This window comes from Telopea speciosissima, chromosome 8, assembly GCF_018873765.1.
Source record: "Telopea speciosissima isolate NSW1024214 ecotype Mountain lineage chromosome 8, Tspe_v1, whole genome shotgun sequence".
Lineage (NCBI taxonomy): Eukaryota > Viridiplantae > Streptophyta > Magnoliopsida > Proteales > Proteaceae > Telopea > Telopea speciosissima.
Window position 1 is genome coordinate 56,838,908 of NC_057923.1, and position 16,559 is coordinate 56,855,466.

At 40.6% G+C, this 16,559-nt stretch overlaps 1 protein-coding gene across 3 annotated transcripts in view; it reads left to right on the forward strand.

Moving 5' to 3' along the window:
* The window catches only part of LOC122671587 (dihydrolipoyllysine-residue acetyltransferase component 1 of pyruvate dehydrogenase complex, mitochondrial), a 60,869-nt gene continuing 44,310 nt past the window's right edge, over nt 1–16,559 (forward strand). For all 3 annotated transcript variants that reach the window (XM_043868889.1, XM_043868891.1, XM_043868890.1), the window contains exons 1-4: nt 1–246; nt 10,805–10,855; nt 11,240–11,294; nt 11,374–11,407. In XM_043868889.1, coding sequence (XP_043724824.1) covers nt 152–246; nt 10,805–10,855; nt 11,240–11,294; nt 11,374–11,407 — 235 coding nt within the window. In that variant the 5' untranslated portion in view covers nt 1–151. The remainder of the gene's footprint in view (nt 247–10,804; nt 10,856–11,239; nt 11,295–11,373; nt 11,408–16,559) is intronic.

Here is a 16,559-nt window from a genome sequence, read left to right on the forward strand (position 1 = left end):
TGGCCATCTCATTCTTCTGATCGCAGACACAGTGTTTTGAATATTCTTCTTCTGATGGGCTTCTCTTCTTGAATGAGAAACTCTCCATAATTGGCCAACCCGGCAGCAATCCTTCTGTTTCTCCGTCATCCTCTCTGAATCAGAATCGTAAATGGCGCTTTCTCGGCTGCGCCAACTGGTTATCTCACGGGCTTCTCCAGTCTTCAGGATTCGACCTCTTGTCACCACTTGCAGGTCCCTCACACGGTACTTCTCTAACCCTTCAATTCGATTCATGGCTTATCCCTTTTTTTTTGGGTGGTCATTTCCTGAAAATTCCTAAGGATTTTGCTGGAATTGTCGTCTTTTTCTCTTTTCTTCCACCGTCTCTGCAACTGAGAGATCCATAATGTGCTTTAGTGATTCCCTCTGCTGCTTCCATTTCTCTTACATAGTTTTGAAATGATCCATCTCTTATATTATACGACATAGGTGCAATCGACGGACCAGAGATTAAATTAGAATCACTTCTGAATCCTCCTAGAGAGGTTCTTTTGATGGATTGATTTTGCCTTGGGGGGTAGCCGGGGCAGCAAATCCATTAAATGTTATCGAGAGAAGGTGTATGGAAAATTCAATGTCAAGAGCAATTAAGGAATGTTGTTTCACGTAATTGATACTTCTATAGGATAACAACGTTTGGACTGGACAACACCTTATACATCATAGGTAGCCATAGGCATTTAATTCTCAACTGCAAACAGGGAGGGAATCAAATTTTTTAACCTTTTGCGTGGGTCTTTTCACTGTGAATTATAAACATCTTGTCCAACTTAGGGAGAATTTAAGCCATGCCTACTTATTTCTCGAGAACCAGTACTATTACCTTCGAGAGGGGGCAGATCTACTAATTTATCATTTAACTGATAGGTGGGTCATATATTGGCTCCTTAGTTCACAGCTTCTAGACTGGCATTCAAAATTGTTAAGACCATTATTGCAATTCCTTTCATGCTTTGGGCTGCTCCAATTAATGGAGCGAGGGGAAAACCAGCAGAAGGAACTTGATGCAATATATGTCATTAAAAGCTTCAGTCCAAGGGGGTTTCTCAAAACTTAATCCCAGTATTTCACTGGTATCTTCTGTTAGACCATTGGTCCTTCCACTATTAGAGCATTTGACTTGGACCATATTATTCCCTTTTTATGGTGCAATTGTTGGTCTTGTGTTCACATGACATGGAGGTATTGCTTGACTTGCCTTCATCTTTTACCTATCATTTCTATCACAAAGGTTCTCATAAATTAATTCAGTTCTAATTCTATCCTCTAGTTTTTTCCACCCATTCATCCCAAAATTTTTGCTGCACACACTTCTATGCATGAGTTGTTCTTTGCTTATTCAGAATTTCTTCGAATCATGGTTTTTATCATTGCCATCCTCTAAGTTTCTACTCGTTGTATGTATCAGTCATAAGGTGCAATAGAAGCACCTCTTTGCTTCATCCAACCAACTTTAATTTGATGGGGGAACCTTTTCTTTCTTTATATCCCTCAGGTATTGAAATTGCTTTGGATATCTCTTGTTCATCAATCTGCGCCCTTTTTTCTGTACCTTTCTTTGTTAGAATTGCAGTTCGTACAAAAATCTCATACTAGGTAAACTTCAGGTCAGGCTTACCCAATTACATTCCTTAAAAAATCCTGCGACATAAAGCAAATGCATCTTAACTTGGTCCCCATTTGCATCTGATGGGAAATAAACCAAGGGGACCTTGGGGAAGAATTGGAGGGGGAAGAATTTCTTTAAACACTTGCTATGTGTGTCCTCTTAATCTGACAGGTCAGTAAAGGAGGCAAAATAATAGCATGGTGAAGGAAAGCCAGGTTCTTGGTATATTTTGTTATTAATTTTTAAAATTCATAAATAGATAGGTGAAAAGGAAAGAACATATTTGGCTTACCGGTCATGTGTGAGGACGCACCTGAATCAAATAGTCAATGATCCAGGGAATGGAGGGTGAGGAAGCGAGACATGTGGGTAAACCTAAATGAGTCAATGTGGCAGTTGATGTGGTAGGGTGTAAACCTAAATGAGCCAATGTGGCAGTTGATGTGGTAGGGGATGTGACACACTCCACTCCCTAAACCTAGAGTAGTGTGACTAGGATGCGTACCACTATCCTATTTGACCTCTTAAGATCTCAAATGCAGTACCTTAACATCACATTCACCATTGAGAATCATAATAAAACAAGGCAGTGAAAGACAAATATACTTATCATTACCAATTCTCATATCTGGGAAACTAAGAATGATATTAATTACAATATACAAGTTTATTCTTGTTTCCACCAATAACCACAACATAATAATATTTAATACAACATTGTATCAAAATAACAAAAAGTAGACGCCTCGTCCTCGAATCATTGTGCATTATATGCATAGTCATCACAAGCACAGTCTGGACCATGCTCCTCGGACTCGGGCATCCACCAATCTTCGCCTACATCAGCAAAGGAGGGAGAGGCCGGTGCTCATGGACATCTCACTACCTGCATCATCATATAAAAAGAGCACACACGTGGTGTGAGCTTCACTAAGCTCAATGAGGGATGGGGGCATGTAAGCATACACAAATATTCTATGATGCGGTGTATGAGTTCATTTCATTATTATCCACATAACAACAAATCTAAGTCAGGTTGGCAATGCTACTGTAACACATTAGGATGTATCCGTGGTCCTTGAATGCGACATAGGCGACCCAACGATACATACCTTAGTTGCGAAAGGGAGCTTGCCAGTCCCTGAATGTGTCATGGATCTCCCAGCAAACTCCGTTGACCCCGCCGGTCTTGGAATTACCATCGGTCACCCGACTCGTTCCACCTCCGGCAATAATCACCTCGTACTACGGAAGTGGCATTTTTGAAAATCATCATCAAACATATCACAAAAAGGCCTTCCAACACGTAACCCCTGTTGGCTAGGGGTTTTAGCATAAGGTCAGTTATCCTAGCCTCATATTAATCTATATGGCAGTATGCTTCGTATATATACGTATATGCTTAAGGCCGACGATTATAGTACCGGAATCGTACATCGGCCACACTGTCCTCCTGTCTCCTCAAGCATACACATACACATACTATTGAATATGGTGAATACGGTACCGGAATCATACATCGGCCACACCACAATTCATTTCCAACCCTAATGCAATCATACAATTCTAATGCAGCAGTTCGTATGGCGAATACGGTACCGGAATCATACATCAGCCACACCGGATCCCATTTCCCACACATAGCATACATTTTAATCATTTACAGTTTAAAGCATACATGGTTCAATGGATAACAATTTATAATTGAAAATGCATGAATGCAACATTCAACAATAGAAAATAAGAAACACTCCTTAAAAGAATTCACACCCACACCCACTCACCTTGTCAAAAGACTCGATGAATATTTCCCAAGTTATCACCTGATGTGACCCCGAAAGATCTCACTGTGATAGTTGTCTTTGACCTAGTTTATGTGTATCAATATGTTAGATTAGGTCACTAAGAGTCCCACTGGAGTTTTCCCCAAAAAGGCCTGAGAATAACCCAGTCTGTGTCCACCGGTTGATTAGGCAGGTCCGAGGGTTTATGACACTAGTCCACCGATAGATGTCACTGGTAGATGGGGATTGGCCGGTGGTGATCAACCGATCATGGAGTCAGTAGACTCCAAAATCTAACTTTACTCCCCGGTAAGGTTCTAAAACTCGGGTTTCGACTAGATTTTGACCAGCCAGAAACCAAGTTCGTCTCGGTTTCGACCATATCTCGGTCGAAACCTAGGACTTTCTCCAGGCTAACTCGAACCTTGGTTTCGAGGCCCAGAAGTTTTTTTGCCCTGATTCTTCTTGTGCTGCCTATTTTTGACATTTTAAACCCAATCCATGCATTAGTTTCACATAGAGAACACTAAAAATATTACTTGTGGTTTTGATCCAAGTTTGATACTGTATATTGTTCTTGGACATGGTATCGAATAAGGTTTGACCAAAACATAACTCCTTCAATATAAATGAGATTTAAGCAATTTTGGATTTGTTAGAAAGCTTTGTTTTGATAGCTTTCCAACAAGTCCAAGATTGCTTAAATTGATTTATATTGAAGGAGTAATGTACTGGTCAAACTGAATTTGGTGTGCGTGAATGTTGTCAAAATTGTTCTGAATGAAAATATTTTTTTGGACATCAAAACAAATGAATATTTTACCGCACTTTTGGTTTTTAGTAATGTTTTACCATATTAAGATTTATGGAATTTTTAGATTTGAGAAAAACCCCAGCATTAGAAAGTTGAAAATTGCACCTACCGTCGAAAATCTAGTTTTTGTTCTTGAACTGGGGGGTTGACTTTTTTTCCTTTTGGAATTTGATTTTTTAACTATTTTTTATTGGATTCAAATAGGGGGTATTTGCTTATTTATGAATAATATCTTAAGTAAATGAAATACAAATACAAAAACATTTTCTTAAATGATATTAGACATAACTAAGTGTCTGTCCTGGTTTCTGGCATAAATACCTGTCTGTCCTAGTTTCGAGACCCAAGTTTCCCCTAGTTTCGATGGGCATATGTGTTGAAACCACTGAAATATGGTCGAAACCATCGAAACCGGGTCGAATCCAGGGATTTTATAAAATCCCCCTTCAACTCGTCTCGGAAACCTGTGAAACCGAGTTAACTCGGTGGTTTCAACAGGTTTCGATCGTGTTTTTCTTCCATGCTCACCGGTGATCCTCCCGTCTGATGGTGATCAACCGGTTGGGAAATATGGGTTATGGAGTTAGTAGACTCCAAAACACAAATTTGCTCATCGGTGGATCCCGCCGATTGATGATGATCAACTTGTTTGGATCGACCAGTTGGAGCTCCGAGAACTGTTCTTTAGTTTAGGTTTTGACTAACCTGAACTTCAGATCAATTCCATTCCATAGAGAATGTAGAGGATGAGTCCACCTATCTTTTGAGCCTAGCAACTAGGGGTGCAAGTTTGGCCCTGTCGGCCCGAACCCGCCTTGGCCCGCCCTAAGCCCGAACAAGGCCTACGCTGAGATATCTTGCCCCCAAGGGTGGGTCAGAGCTGGAAATTTCTAGCCTTGAGTCAGGTTCGGGTTGGGCCAGGGTTGAGGCCTCGGCCACAGGCCGACCCGGCCCTGTTTTAAGTTATACTATAGCATATGTATTGATATAATATATATATTATAAACTCTAAATGTCACCCACATTTTGTTATATATATTATATATGAAGATAATAAGTGATATCATACATTTTATTATAGTGTTATTTTACGTGAAAGTGACAGTTTTCTCCCCAGCCCAATCCAGCCCATGCAACTCCCTTGCCCCTTCCCATGATCAGGGTCAATCAGGGTTAGCCCGGCCCGACCTTGAGGGTGGGTTAAGGTTGGATTTTTCAGGCCTTGAGTCAGGGTCGGGTCGGGCCGGGCCTGGGCCCAGCCAAGGGGACTCAGGGTTGGGCTAGGGTTTTATAAAGCCCGGCCCAACTTGACCCTGTTGCAGCCCTACTAGCAGCATTGAGTTTCACCAGATGAAAATGGAGATACGAGCGAATCTCCGTTCGAAACCCTAAAAGTTAGGGTTTGGGCAGTTTTCATCCAAACCACTTAAGATTCGATTTGTAACGGGTTTGGGAGTATGCAAGAGGGTGTAGAATCCTTACCCAAACATACTCCAGCTGGCCTCAATGCCTAGCACTGGGAAATCCTAAATCCTAGGTTTAGAGAAATTGCAAAAATATGGAGAAAGAGGTGGGAATCGATGTTCCTACCTGGAACAAGGCGAGGGCAGCAAGTCCAAGCAACTCGAGCTCCTTCCTCTTCTTCTTCTCCTTCTTGGTTTCTTTCTCTCCCTTTGCCGGTTTTTGGTGTGAAATGAATGAGCTTGAAAAGCTCATTCCTTATATAAGCAAGAGCCACTGAGGCATGTTTGTTTGCGCACCTTAACCCAGCCAAACTCATTAATTTCCAGTTTGACTGTGTGGGCCCACCACCTTGACTCCACACTGGCTGTGTAGGGGTACAAGGGTAGCACAACATGATGGGACGCATGAAAGGAAGCTCGACCAGAAACACCGGGTCCCACAGACAGCAACTCCACACTGGGTGGTTCAACAAGCCACCGGCTGGTGTCACAGGCAGATCATTGATTAGCCTGTGATGATCAACCGGTTGGTCACACAGTGCTGGTTCAAAATGGATTTTCTCCACTGTTACTCACCCACTCTCAAGGGTGTTTAAGTAAGGTTTGTGCACATTAATGTGGGAATATTCTACCATGCATGAAGAGATTAAAATAACATGGTTAGGTTACCTATGACCACACATCAGGAAGTGGATTCGGATATCTCCTCCTACTTCCTTTGCACTATGAACACAAACATGGAGGATAGTCCACCACTCTACCATAGTCCAAATATCTGCTTGGTTCTTGACTGTTATAGCCCAAAAGTCATTGGTACTAACAGCCACAGGAGTAGTACCTACACACCAAGTTCAAGTTAGACCAGATTTGGGCACAAGTGTAACAGGATGTCTCAAGCTGTTGGACCTGTTTTAGTAGTTGATTGAACATCTAATCGCAAGATGAGACACCATCTCCAGACAAAGAACTCTGATTAGTGTCATGAGGTGACACTATTTCAGTACTCCCACCAGGGATAGCAGTATAAGCAAATTGTTGTTGTGCCCATTGGGGCTTACCATGCTTAACCAAACATTTCTCAACTGTGTTATTATTGAGACCACAATGAGTACCTTGTCTAATGAACTCATCTGATTGCTGGCCACCACAATCACCCATACCATATCCATGATCTGCCCCTGAACCATGACCTCTACTAGGAAATCTAGTGCCACGACTGCGGCCACCATTAACAACAATAAAAGTAGAGTTGTCTTTAGAGGAAGTGGTGGATTCATATTTAGACAAGCCGGGGGGGCGGGGGGAGAGGACGATCAGGTGAATCCTGCAGTAGGCCTCATTCATAGAGGGAATCTTTTCACCAGCTAATATTTGACTCTTGACAGGCTGAAAAATTCAGATAAAAATTTTGCACCCAAGCATTCAGCACGTTGAGATTTAAGAACTTCAATATTAGTAGAAAGAGGTTGGTACACATTGAGTTCTTCTCACAGGCCCTTTAGCGCACTGAAGTAGTCGCCAACTGATTTGCCATTTTGCTTAGAAGAGAAGAACTTCTCATATAACTCACTAAAGTAAGACTAGAACCAGTAACCAGTTTAGGTCTAATCCCAGGCAGGATCAAATAGAAAACCCTCCAATAAACAAGAAATCATATGAGGGAACCAAGAAAACAATGAGAACTCAAATGAGGGAACAATTTCCTTGGTTGAAGTAACAAATAAAAACCCACAAATTTGTAACTTGTTGAAGCAGCAATGATCTTGGTGTGGTAATCTTCAAGAAATCGATGTGACAATCAGTTAAAAGAAATCCCAGCAACTTGTAGAATTCTTGAAGTCGATTGGACAGCTTTAGGGTTTTGAAGCCTTGAATCGATGAAAGGGGATGGGGGGAAGGGAATGGGTATCTCACCCTAGGTCTCTCATCTATCCTATCTCAGGATTTTCACAAAGGCTGAAGCCAATATTTCATTAATCAAATTCGTTTACAATGCTGGCCTTTCTTACAAACTTAAATAGAACACTCAAAAATAAACTTGGACACTACAAAGGAAAGGCCTAATCCAATCCTTAACTAATAAGGTATCCTAGATTGACTAGGAAAGTGAAACAATAAAGAAAACAGACTCAAAATAGGACTCTAACCAAACTAATGAAGCAAATCCCGTTTCCCTACTTTCTACCCATATTTTAGGCTCAAGAATTGGCCAATTACAAAGTAAACCCATGGGATCAAAAGCCCAACACATACATAACCCAACCCAAAGCTTTTTTCCAATAAAATAAGCCCCGTAGATGACTTATTTGCATCAATCATATACTTAGGACATAGTCTTATCTTGAGAATAACTTTCTTTTAGATCTCTTCCCAGACACCCTTGGTTATGGTATGAAAATTGAAACGTTTCATTTGGCAGCCGCAGAAGGCTCCATACTGTTCCACAACCAATAAAGTAATGTAGCATTCTCCGTCTTCCAGTCCTTATACTGTGCAAAAGTCATAGCAGGTGGAGACGTAGTCAGATAGTCCATCTTCCATTTGGTGGTGATATGAACTTTAACTGCCTGTGCCCATGGAAGATAATTGGAAGCCCCATTCAGTTTAATAGATGTAATTTGAACGTTGACGTTATCCGTGAGAGGCTTAGAATCAGCCATAATGTTGTAGATAGTAGAATTCTTTCACAAAGAATAAACCAGATGCAAATAGTCACCAAAGGCACCACCAATAACAACAACCAGCAATTTGGAACAATAACCAGAGGCACGAGGCTCAAAGACAGCAGCCAAAAATCCCAAAAACATAAAATCGTTGAGAGGGTTGAAACCCTTAAATAGTTAAATCACAGATGCCAAACCCTTGAAATCGTAGATGGTTATGATTATCAGTTTGGTTTGAAATTTTGACCACAGACAGTATAGTACAGGGAGAAAACATCCTCCAAAAATCACAGCGATCAAATTTTGAAAAAAGTAGGGTTTTGGCAGGAATAAGGAAAATCTGGTCTTCCACAGAAAACGAACATGATCTGTCTATAAAAAGTATTTACAATGATGTTTGTGATTTACTAAAGGAGAAGAATAACCATCATCTTCTATCAAAACCCATACGAAGGCAAAACCCTAGGCGCTTGCAGAGAAAAACCCTATGCGCATAGGTCAAAAACAACAAAACCTAGCATGCTATTAGGGCACTTCAGATAAAGAGCTTCCTCCTCCAATAACTTCAGTAACAATAATGATGCAACCCTAGTTGTGCATGTTCAAGAAACTAGGGTTCTAATAGACAGAAAACAACACTGGTGGTTGTACACCAAAAGGTAGGGAAAACCCTAACCACACTCAGAACAGGAATCGAGAAGGAATCCCAGGTACTGAAATCAATGCTCTGATACCATTTAACATTAACAGAACGAATCAGTACTTGGTCATAAAAAAGAAAGAAGAGAAGAGAGGAGAAGTCAAAGAGAAGAAGAGAAGATGAGAGAAGGAAAGAGAACACAGCCCACAGTTTGAGTAATAGGCAGATTACTCAAACTGTGGGTAGGAGATTGTATTTATATTGAATAAAAGAAACAAATTTTAACCATGGGCTTCGGTGCAACGGTAAAGGTTGCTCCATTGTGACCAAATGGTCACGGGTTCGAGTCCGGAAACAGCCTTTCTGCGAAAGCAGGGGTAAGGCTGCGTACATTATGACCCTCCCCAGACCCCGCAGTGGCGGAGCCTCATGCACTGGGTACGCCCTTTTTGAAATAAACAAATTTTAAAAGGATCACCGGGTCCACAACTAATGACTAACTTTAAGACTTAAAGACTAGACATAAGTGACTTTACACTTAAATAAGGACATTACAATAATACTCCTTAGAGAACCGACACACTTAACAGAATGTATGTGCTAGAAAGCATTCATAAGTAACTTGATCAGGAGTGGCTGGAGGATGCTGATCAGGTGTCTGTTGTGCGGTCTGGTTCTGGAAGGTGCATACCAATTATTTTTGGGATGTCTATCTGTGATGAAGGTATGTTGAATGTTCCCTATTCTCAGCTGGCAAAGATGGAGGAGTGGGAAGGAGGCACCGTGGAGTGGATGGAGGCTGATGCCATTTGCTTTATGTTGGAGTATTTGGAAGGAAATGAATGCTTGTGTCTTTCAAACTGGGGTGTGTGGCTTTAGTAGTGGATAAAGGAAAGAGGCTATTAGCCAGCTAGAGCGCCATGGTTATAGATTTTAAGGGGGTGTCGATACTATTCATATATGGGGTAAGAGGGATGGATTTTGTGAGAGTCTGTATATGTCGTGTGGGTTTTTTTGTGTAATTAAAATTTTTTTTTTGTGTGTGTGTGTGTATGTGTGTAGGGTCCACTTTAGACCATAGCAATTATATAGCACCCTGAGGATACAAGTTGCTTTTTTGATCCTTCGTAATACAAAGATTCTTACCTTTTCAACCTGCCCTTGCACCCTTCCCATACGAAAGGGAAAAAAAAAGTTTATGGTAGGAGTGGGATTTGAAGCTTTTGAATTGGTTTCAACTCCAATAGTCTAAGATTTTTGTATTTTTTAGGCTTTAAACATAGCTTTTCACTAACTTTGTCTCTTTTTACTTTTAAGTAATTTCTTGGTTTCCATCCTTGTGTCTTCGTTGTTTTGTTGTTCATCTTTTAGAGTTATATTCTCTCAGCATGGCCCGTTCCTGAAAAATATAAATAGGTGATCTTGAGCATAAAACTGTTCCAGCTCTTGTCAGGTGGTAGTTTTGGCTATGTCCATGTGTTAAAATTTTCATTTCATTCTCACGATGAACCTTTTGTATTTTCCTTTATGTATGGTTAGTTAAATGGACAGGAGCACATTAAATTATTCTAGTAGATTAGGACTTGATATGGATCATAAATGGCAACGAGAAATGATGCGTTCATGTGTCCTATCATTTCTGAACTGACTTGATTGTGCTAATTCAATTTTTATTTTTGATACCAAATGTGTATTGGTGCATAAGAAATTTACAAAATTTTGCATCGACTTCTGGTAAAACTGCATAATTTCTGATTATATGCTTGGTTATTCTTGCTCGTCAATGCAGCCCGACTGATGTACAACGTCATTTTGTTGAGGATGATTGCACTCTGCTCAGGTCTGTATCTGATTATTTTCCTTGTTTTCTTCCTTCTTAAAACTTGTTATGGGTGTCCAATCTGTATTATCATAACTAACATACAATTTCAGAGTCAGTTTGGTGAAATGTGCTGAGCTGTTAATAAAGTTGGTGTTTTTCTTTGCTTCTCTAATCTCTAATAATGCGGGAGAAACAACTCTATAGTTTCTTGACATTGACTGATGGAAGATCATTTTGCGGAGCTCGCACTCGCACCATATATAACTTTTTTTTTTTGGGGGGGGGGGGGCAGTACTCGTTTTGCTTTCTGTGTCTCTCTTTTGTGCCTTTTTCCCCCTTCTTGAATTTTTCGTGTCTTTCTTTTTTATCCCACTATTTCACTAATAGTTAACTTAACACCAGGGGAATAACATTACCCACAATTAATGGAGTCTGTGCAAGTTCGAGGATCCTCAAGGTCAGTCTAAGATATGTTGTTAAAGCATGAGTTATTCTAGAAATGCTGGCTGACCTCTAACATTGGGTACTAATTTCAGTTGCAGCTTGGTGTTCGGAATTTCTCATCTTCTGGTATAGAATCTTACTTTTCTATTTCAAATTCCTTGTTTTATCTGTAATTACTGTTGGAAATCTTACGGATAAATTACTTAAAACAAGCTTGCTTAGTTTTCTCTTTCTTGTTTTAATTCTTGGTGGTGCTTATAGTGCAGCTGTTTGCTGCCTTTTGATTAGCCTGACAAGAATAGCGACTATCTGGCGCTAGTCCTGCTTTGCATTTCTCACAAGTGGCTGCTCTCAAGAACCCGTACCCCAAACCATTGCACCTAACTGCTGCTCCTGTTGGAATGTCTGTAGGGTACTCTGGGATTGTCACATAATGGGGGTAGAAAAGGAAAGAGTATTATGTAAGGACATTATTGTACTTACCATCTTTTTCTTTTTGAAAAAAAAATGCATAAAAGAAAGAAGGGGGCAATTGAGCCCGGACTCTTCTTTTCTCCATCTCACCTTTATCCTTCTTCTTTTCCAACATTGCTGGTACATTCTGCACTCTAAAAAACAGTTCTGCTCCAACAAACAGAACTGAACTGCTCCAAGCATCTGCCACCCTAGCCTCCTTAGTTTCTATGCTTGTTTTGGGAAATGATCCTCTAGAATCTTTGAACTTTCTTTTTCATGGTCTTGAGAGATTTGTTACCCAATGAAATCCATGGTTGGACCTGGAGTTTTGTGATGGCCCTTTAAGAGTTTTGCTTTTGCCTTGAGAAGCCAGGCCTTATAGTTTTTTTTTTCCCCACTAGACACCTTGTTAAACCAGTGCAAGCCAATGAATTGATGGATTCCATACTAAATGTCATTTTATTTGATCAAAGTTGTTTTGGTTCATCGTTGTAATTGTCCTTTCATTTGGGACAATGATGCTTTTGTTTCTGCCCCTTATTTGGTTTAGTGATATAGTGAGATTGTATTTCTTCCTTGGGGAGGGAACTTGTCAAGAAACTCTTTCAATTGTATTCCAATATCAACAATAGAGAGATCTGAGAATTTTGGTTTGTGCTGTTTTATTTGGACCATAGAGGTGGATTTCTGCCATCCCTTCAAGCCTTGCACAGATTTGAGAAGTTATATCTTTTTACCCAAAGCCGATTTCAGACACTGATAACCTGAAGTATAATTCTCATTGATGGAAAATGTTGCAGAACTTTTAGGCCATAAATTCATGATGTTTGACCCTCACCCATACTTGAAAACATATCTCAACAGTTTGCACTTGTAGTATGCTACAGCAACAATAGAAGTCAAGAAGAGAAGAAAGAAAGGAGGAGGAGGAGGAGGGAAAAGGAGAAGATGAAGAGAGGAAGAAGAAGAGGTTGCACAGAAAAGACTTAGGGGGCATTAGACGAAGCCTCTCCCCGATAGTCACTCACATTAGATGAAATAAAAGTAAGATTACATAAATGCCCTTTACTAACATGTAATACAGATTTGTGCTTATTTCCCATTCTACCTTCTCAATATGTACTCTTAACACTCCCTCTCAAGCTGGAGAATAAATGTCATACATGCCCAGCTTGCTCAAGAGGGTATGGGATTGCAGTGAGTTGATTCCTTTGGTGAACACATCAGCTAGCTGATTCCCTATCTTCACAAAGGGAGTGCAACTGCAACCGGAGTCAATTTTTTTCTTGATGAAGTGTCGATAACTTCAATATGTTTATACGATCATTTTGCACAGGAGTATGAGTTATGCTAATGGCAGCCATGTTGTCATAGTACAACCATATGGAACCCTTAGTCTCAATCCCCAATTCTTGAACTATTTTCTTCAACCATAGGGGTTCTCAGACTCCATGTGCCATGGCTCTAAATTCTTCCTCTGCACTTGATCTAGCCGCCACAGATGACTTTTTACTTCTCTAGGTAAATAGGTCCCCACTTACAATGGTGCATTATCCTAATGTAGACCTTCTATCCGCAAAAGAGCTTGCCCAATCAGCATCAGTGTACCCCTCAATTTTCATATGGTCATGTCTAGTGAACAACAATCCTTTTCCTTGGACTGTACTTCAAGTACTTGATAATCCTATACACAACATCTAAATGTCCACTCTTATGTGCATGCATGAACTGACTCACTACCCCAATAACAAAAGCAATAACCGGACGAGTAAGGGACAGAGATCAACTTCCCCACCAATCTCTGATACTTCCTTGCATCAATTAGAGGATGTCCACTGTCATCACCTAGTATATGATTTTGATCAATAGGTGAGTCGGCGGGTTTACGACCCATCATCCCAGTCTCCTTCGGAAGGTCTAACACAAGCTTTCTCTGACAAATAGTTATGCCCTTTTGTGACCTTGACACTTCAAATCGCAAGAAGTATTTGAAGGTACCAAGCACCAAGGTCTTTAATCTCAAACTGTTGAGCTAAGTAGGATTTGAGTCTCTTTATTTCCTCTAGCTCATTCCCAATTACTACAATTGTATCCACATAGACAATTAAGGCTATAATATTACCGCTATTTTGACGGATGAACAGTGTATGGTCAGCTTGACTCTGGTTGTATCCATTCTTCAAAATTGTCTGTCTAAACCTCTCAAACCAAGCATTTAGAGACTATGTAAGACCGTATAGAGCTTTCTTAAGGCTGCACACTTTACCTTCCGCTGTGGGAAACATGAAGCCCGGAGGAACTTTCATATAGACTTCCTTTACCAAGCCCCCATGGAGAAATGCATTCGTTGCATCCAATGGATACAGAGGCCAGTCCCAATTGGCAACCATTTATAAAAGAACTCTTATCAAGTTGTGCTTAGCCAATGTCTTCTGATAGTCAATTCCATGCACTTGACTATATCCTTTGGCTACCAACCTACCCTTATACCTTTTAATGGTTCCATCTGATCGGTAGTTGATTGAGTAAACCCATCTACAACCCTTCTGGCACCCTTACTTTTGGAAGGTCAACAAGATCCCAAGTACAGTTCTTCTCAAAAGCCCTCATCTCCTCACTCATAGCTTCCTTCCATTTGGGACTAGTCATGGCCTCGTTGACATTCTTGGGGATAGGAGTTGAGGAAAGAACGGCTGAATAGGCAAGACATGTAGGAGAGGTTGCATCATAGGAAACAAACTTGGTTGTAGGGTTAGTAGGGATCTAACTCGGAGGGAAGAGAAGAACTGTTACCTGATTCAGGAACGAGAGTTAGTGGAAGTGGGTTTGAAGAGGATTGTTGGCAGATCTTCCTCTCTTCTTTTGTATACGAGTACCTCCTCCTGCTTGTCATCCCCCTCAAGGCTAGGTTCCCCTTCTATAAAGCCCCTTTGGTTTTGATGTTTTCATATCCTTGGGTTTCCCCACATCATAGAGAAAGGGAGGAATAGGCAATGGGTGATGATCAACCACCTCTTCACTTTCACACCCACGCTCCCTTGAAGAGGTAGTTTGGAGGGAGAGCAAAAAGGAATTGACTCAAAGAAGGTGACATCCCTGGAAACAAGCCTCTTTCGGGAAAAGGGGTGGTAGCATTTGTAGCCTTTTGTGGCAAGGGAGTAGCCAAGAAAGATACATTTGAGGGCCTTCAGATCAAGCTTAGTACACACAGATTTGTTATTGTAAACATAGCACGCAGACCCAAACACTTGAGGCGGGAGAGTAAAATGAAGGCAGTGGGAGACAAGATTTCCATAGGGGATTTAAAGCCAAGAATAGTCGAAGGCATACGATTAACCAAGAAGGTGGAAGCAATAAAAGCATCAGACTACAAAGTCTTAGGGACATGCTTGCCAAACAACAAGCTTCTTGTGGTTTCTAACAAATGACGATTTTTCCATTCAGCCACCCTCATTCTATTGGGAGGTATCAACACATGCAAGCTGATGAACAATGCCATTATCAGTAAAAATAGGTTTGAAGGCCCCCATACATGTATTCATCCTCATCAGATTGGACAATCTAGAGCTTAGTGTCAAATTGGGTGCATACCATATGGTAAAAGTTCTTAAAATCATCAGAGACATCATTCTTGTGTTTCAACAGAGATACCCAAGTAGTACGTGAATAATCATCAACAAAAGTCACAAAATAGCGATAACCAAACAAAGAAGTGGTGTAAGAAGGTTCCCAAACATCAGTGTGCATAATATGAAAAGGAGTTGTATACCGATGACCATGATAAGGATAGTGTGACCGACTATGTTTAGCAGACAAACATGGTTCACATTGAAATACATGGGAACTAGAAACAGGAGAAAACAAGTTGGGCAATTGTTTTTCATAACTGTTGATATATGGGCTAGAATACCGTGGGGGTATTCTGAACATTTTTGCTCATTATTTCATTGTTTTATGTATGTGGTTTAGTCCCACATCGCCTATGTACTGTTTTTATTCTTTTCTATTCATTATAAATATATGGCTTGGGGTCTGCCTTAGACATCCAAACATCGAGTTCTAAATCTGGTCCTCTTAACAATAACAAAAAAGGAGGGATGTCCCAAATGCCAATGCTAAAGCATCACAGTATCAATAGTATTACTGTCATGACGCCCACAAACAAAATGATTGTGCTTCTTTTAAAAAAAGATGGCCTGGGATCAAGAAGGTAGTGCTCGTTTTCCTCACGTCCACTGCCAATAATCCTCTTTGTTAACAAATCCTATTACAGACAATGTCAATGAGAAGGGAAGAAGGTAACACAACAGTTTAAAAATTTGCTTAAATGAATCATTGAGAAAAGATTAGTAGCAACATTTGGGACATGAGAACAGAATCAAGGGATATGGAGGAAGTAACACGAACACTACCCTTACCAGAGATAGAAGAAAGGGAACCGTCAACAATTTTAACTTTAAGGAGAGAGGCCAAAGACCTAACTGAGTGAGAGGAAGATGTAGCTGTGGGAGAAGAGCTGCCAAACTGTGTCATAACCAGTTGGAAGGCTGCAGTATCATGTTATGCGAGGGACACTAATCCATTCTTCTCACATGATATAGCCTCTTCTGGAACCCTCACCTGTTCTATGGTTCCGAGTCTAGAGGCAAAGGAAGAGAGAGTAATTGCTGATCGACTCTCAAACCCGCTCTGATAGCAAGTGCACACTTGTTGTATGCTACAACAACAATAGAAGTCAAGAAGAGAAGAGAGAAAGAAGGAGGAGGAAGAAGAAGAGGTTGCGCAGAAAAGAGTTAGGGGGCATTAGACGATGCCTCTCCCC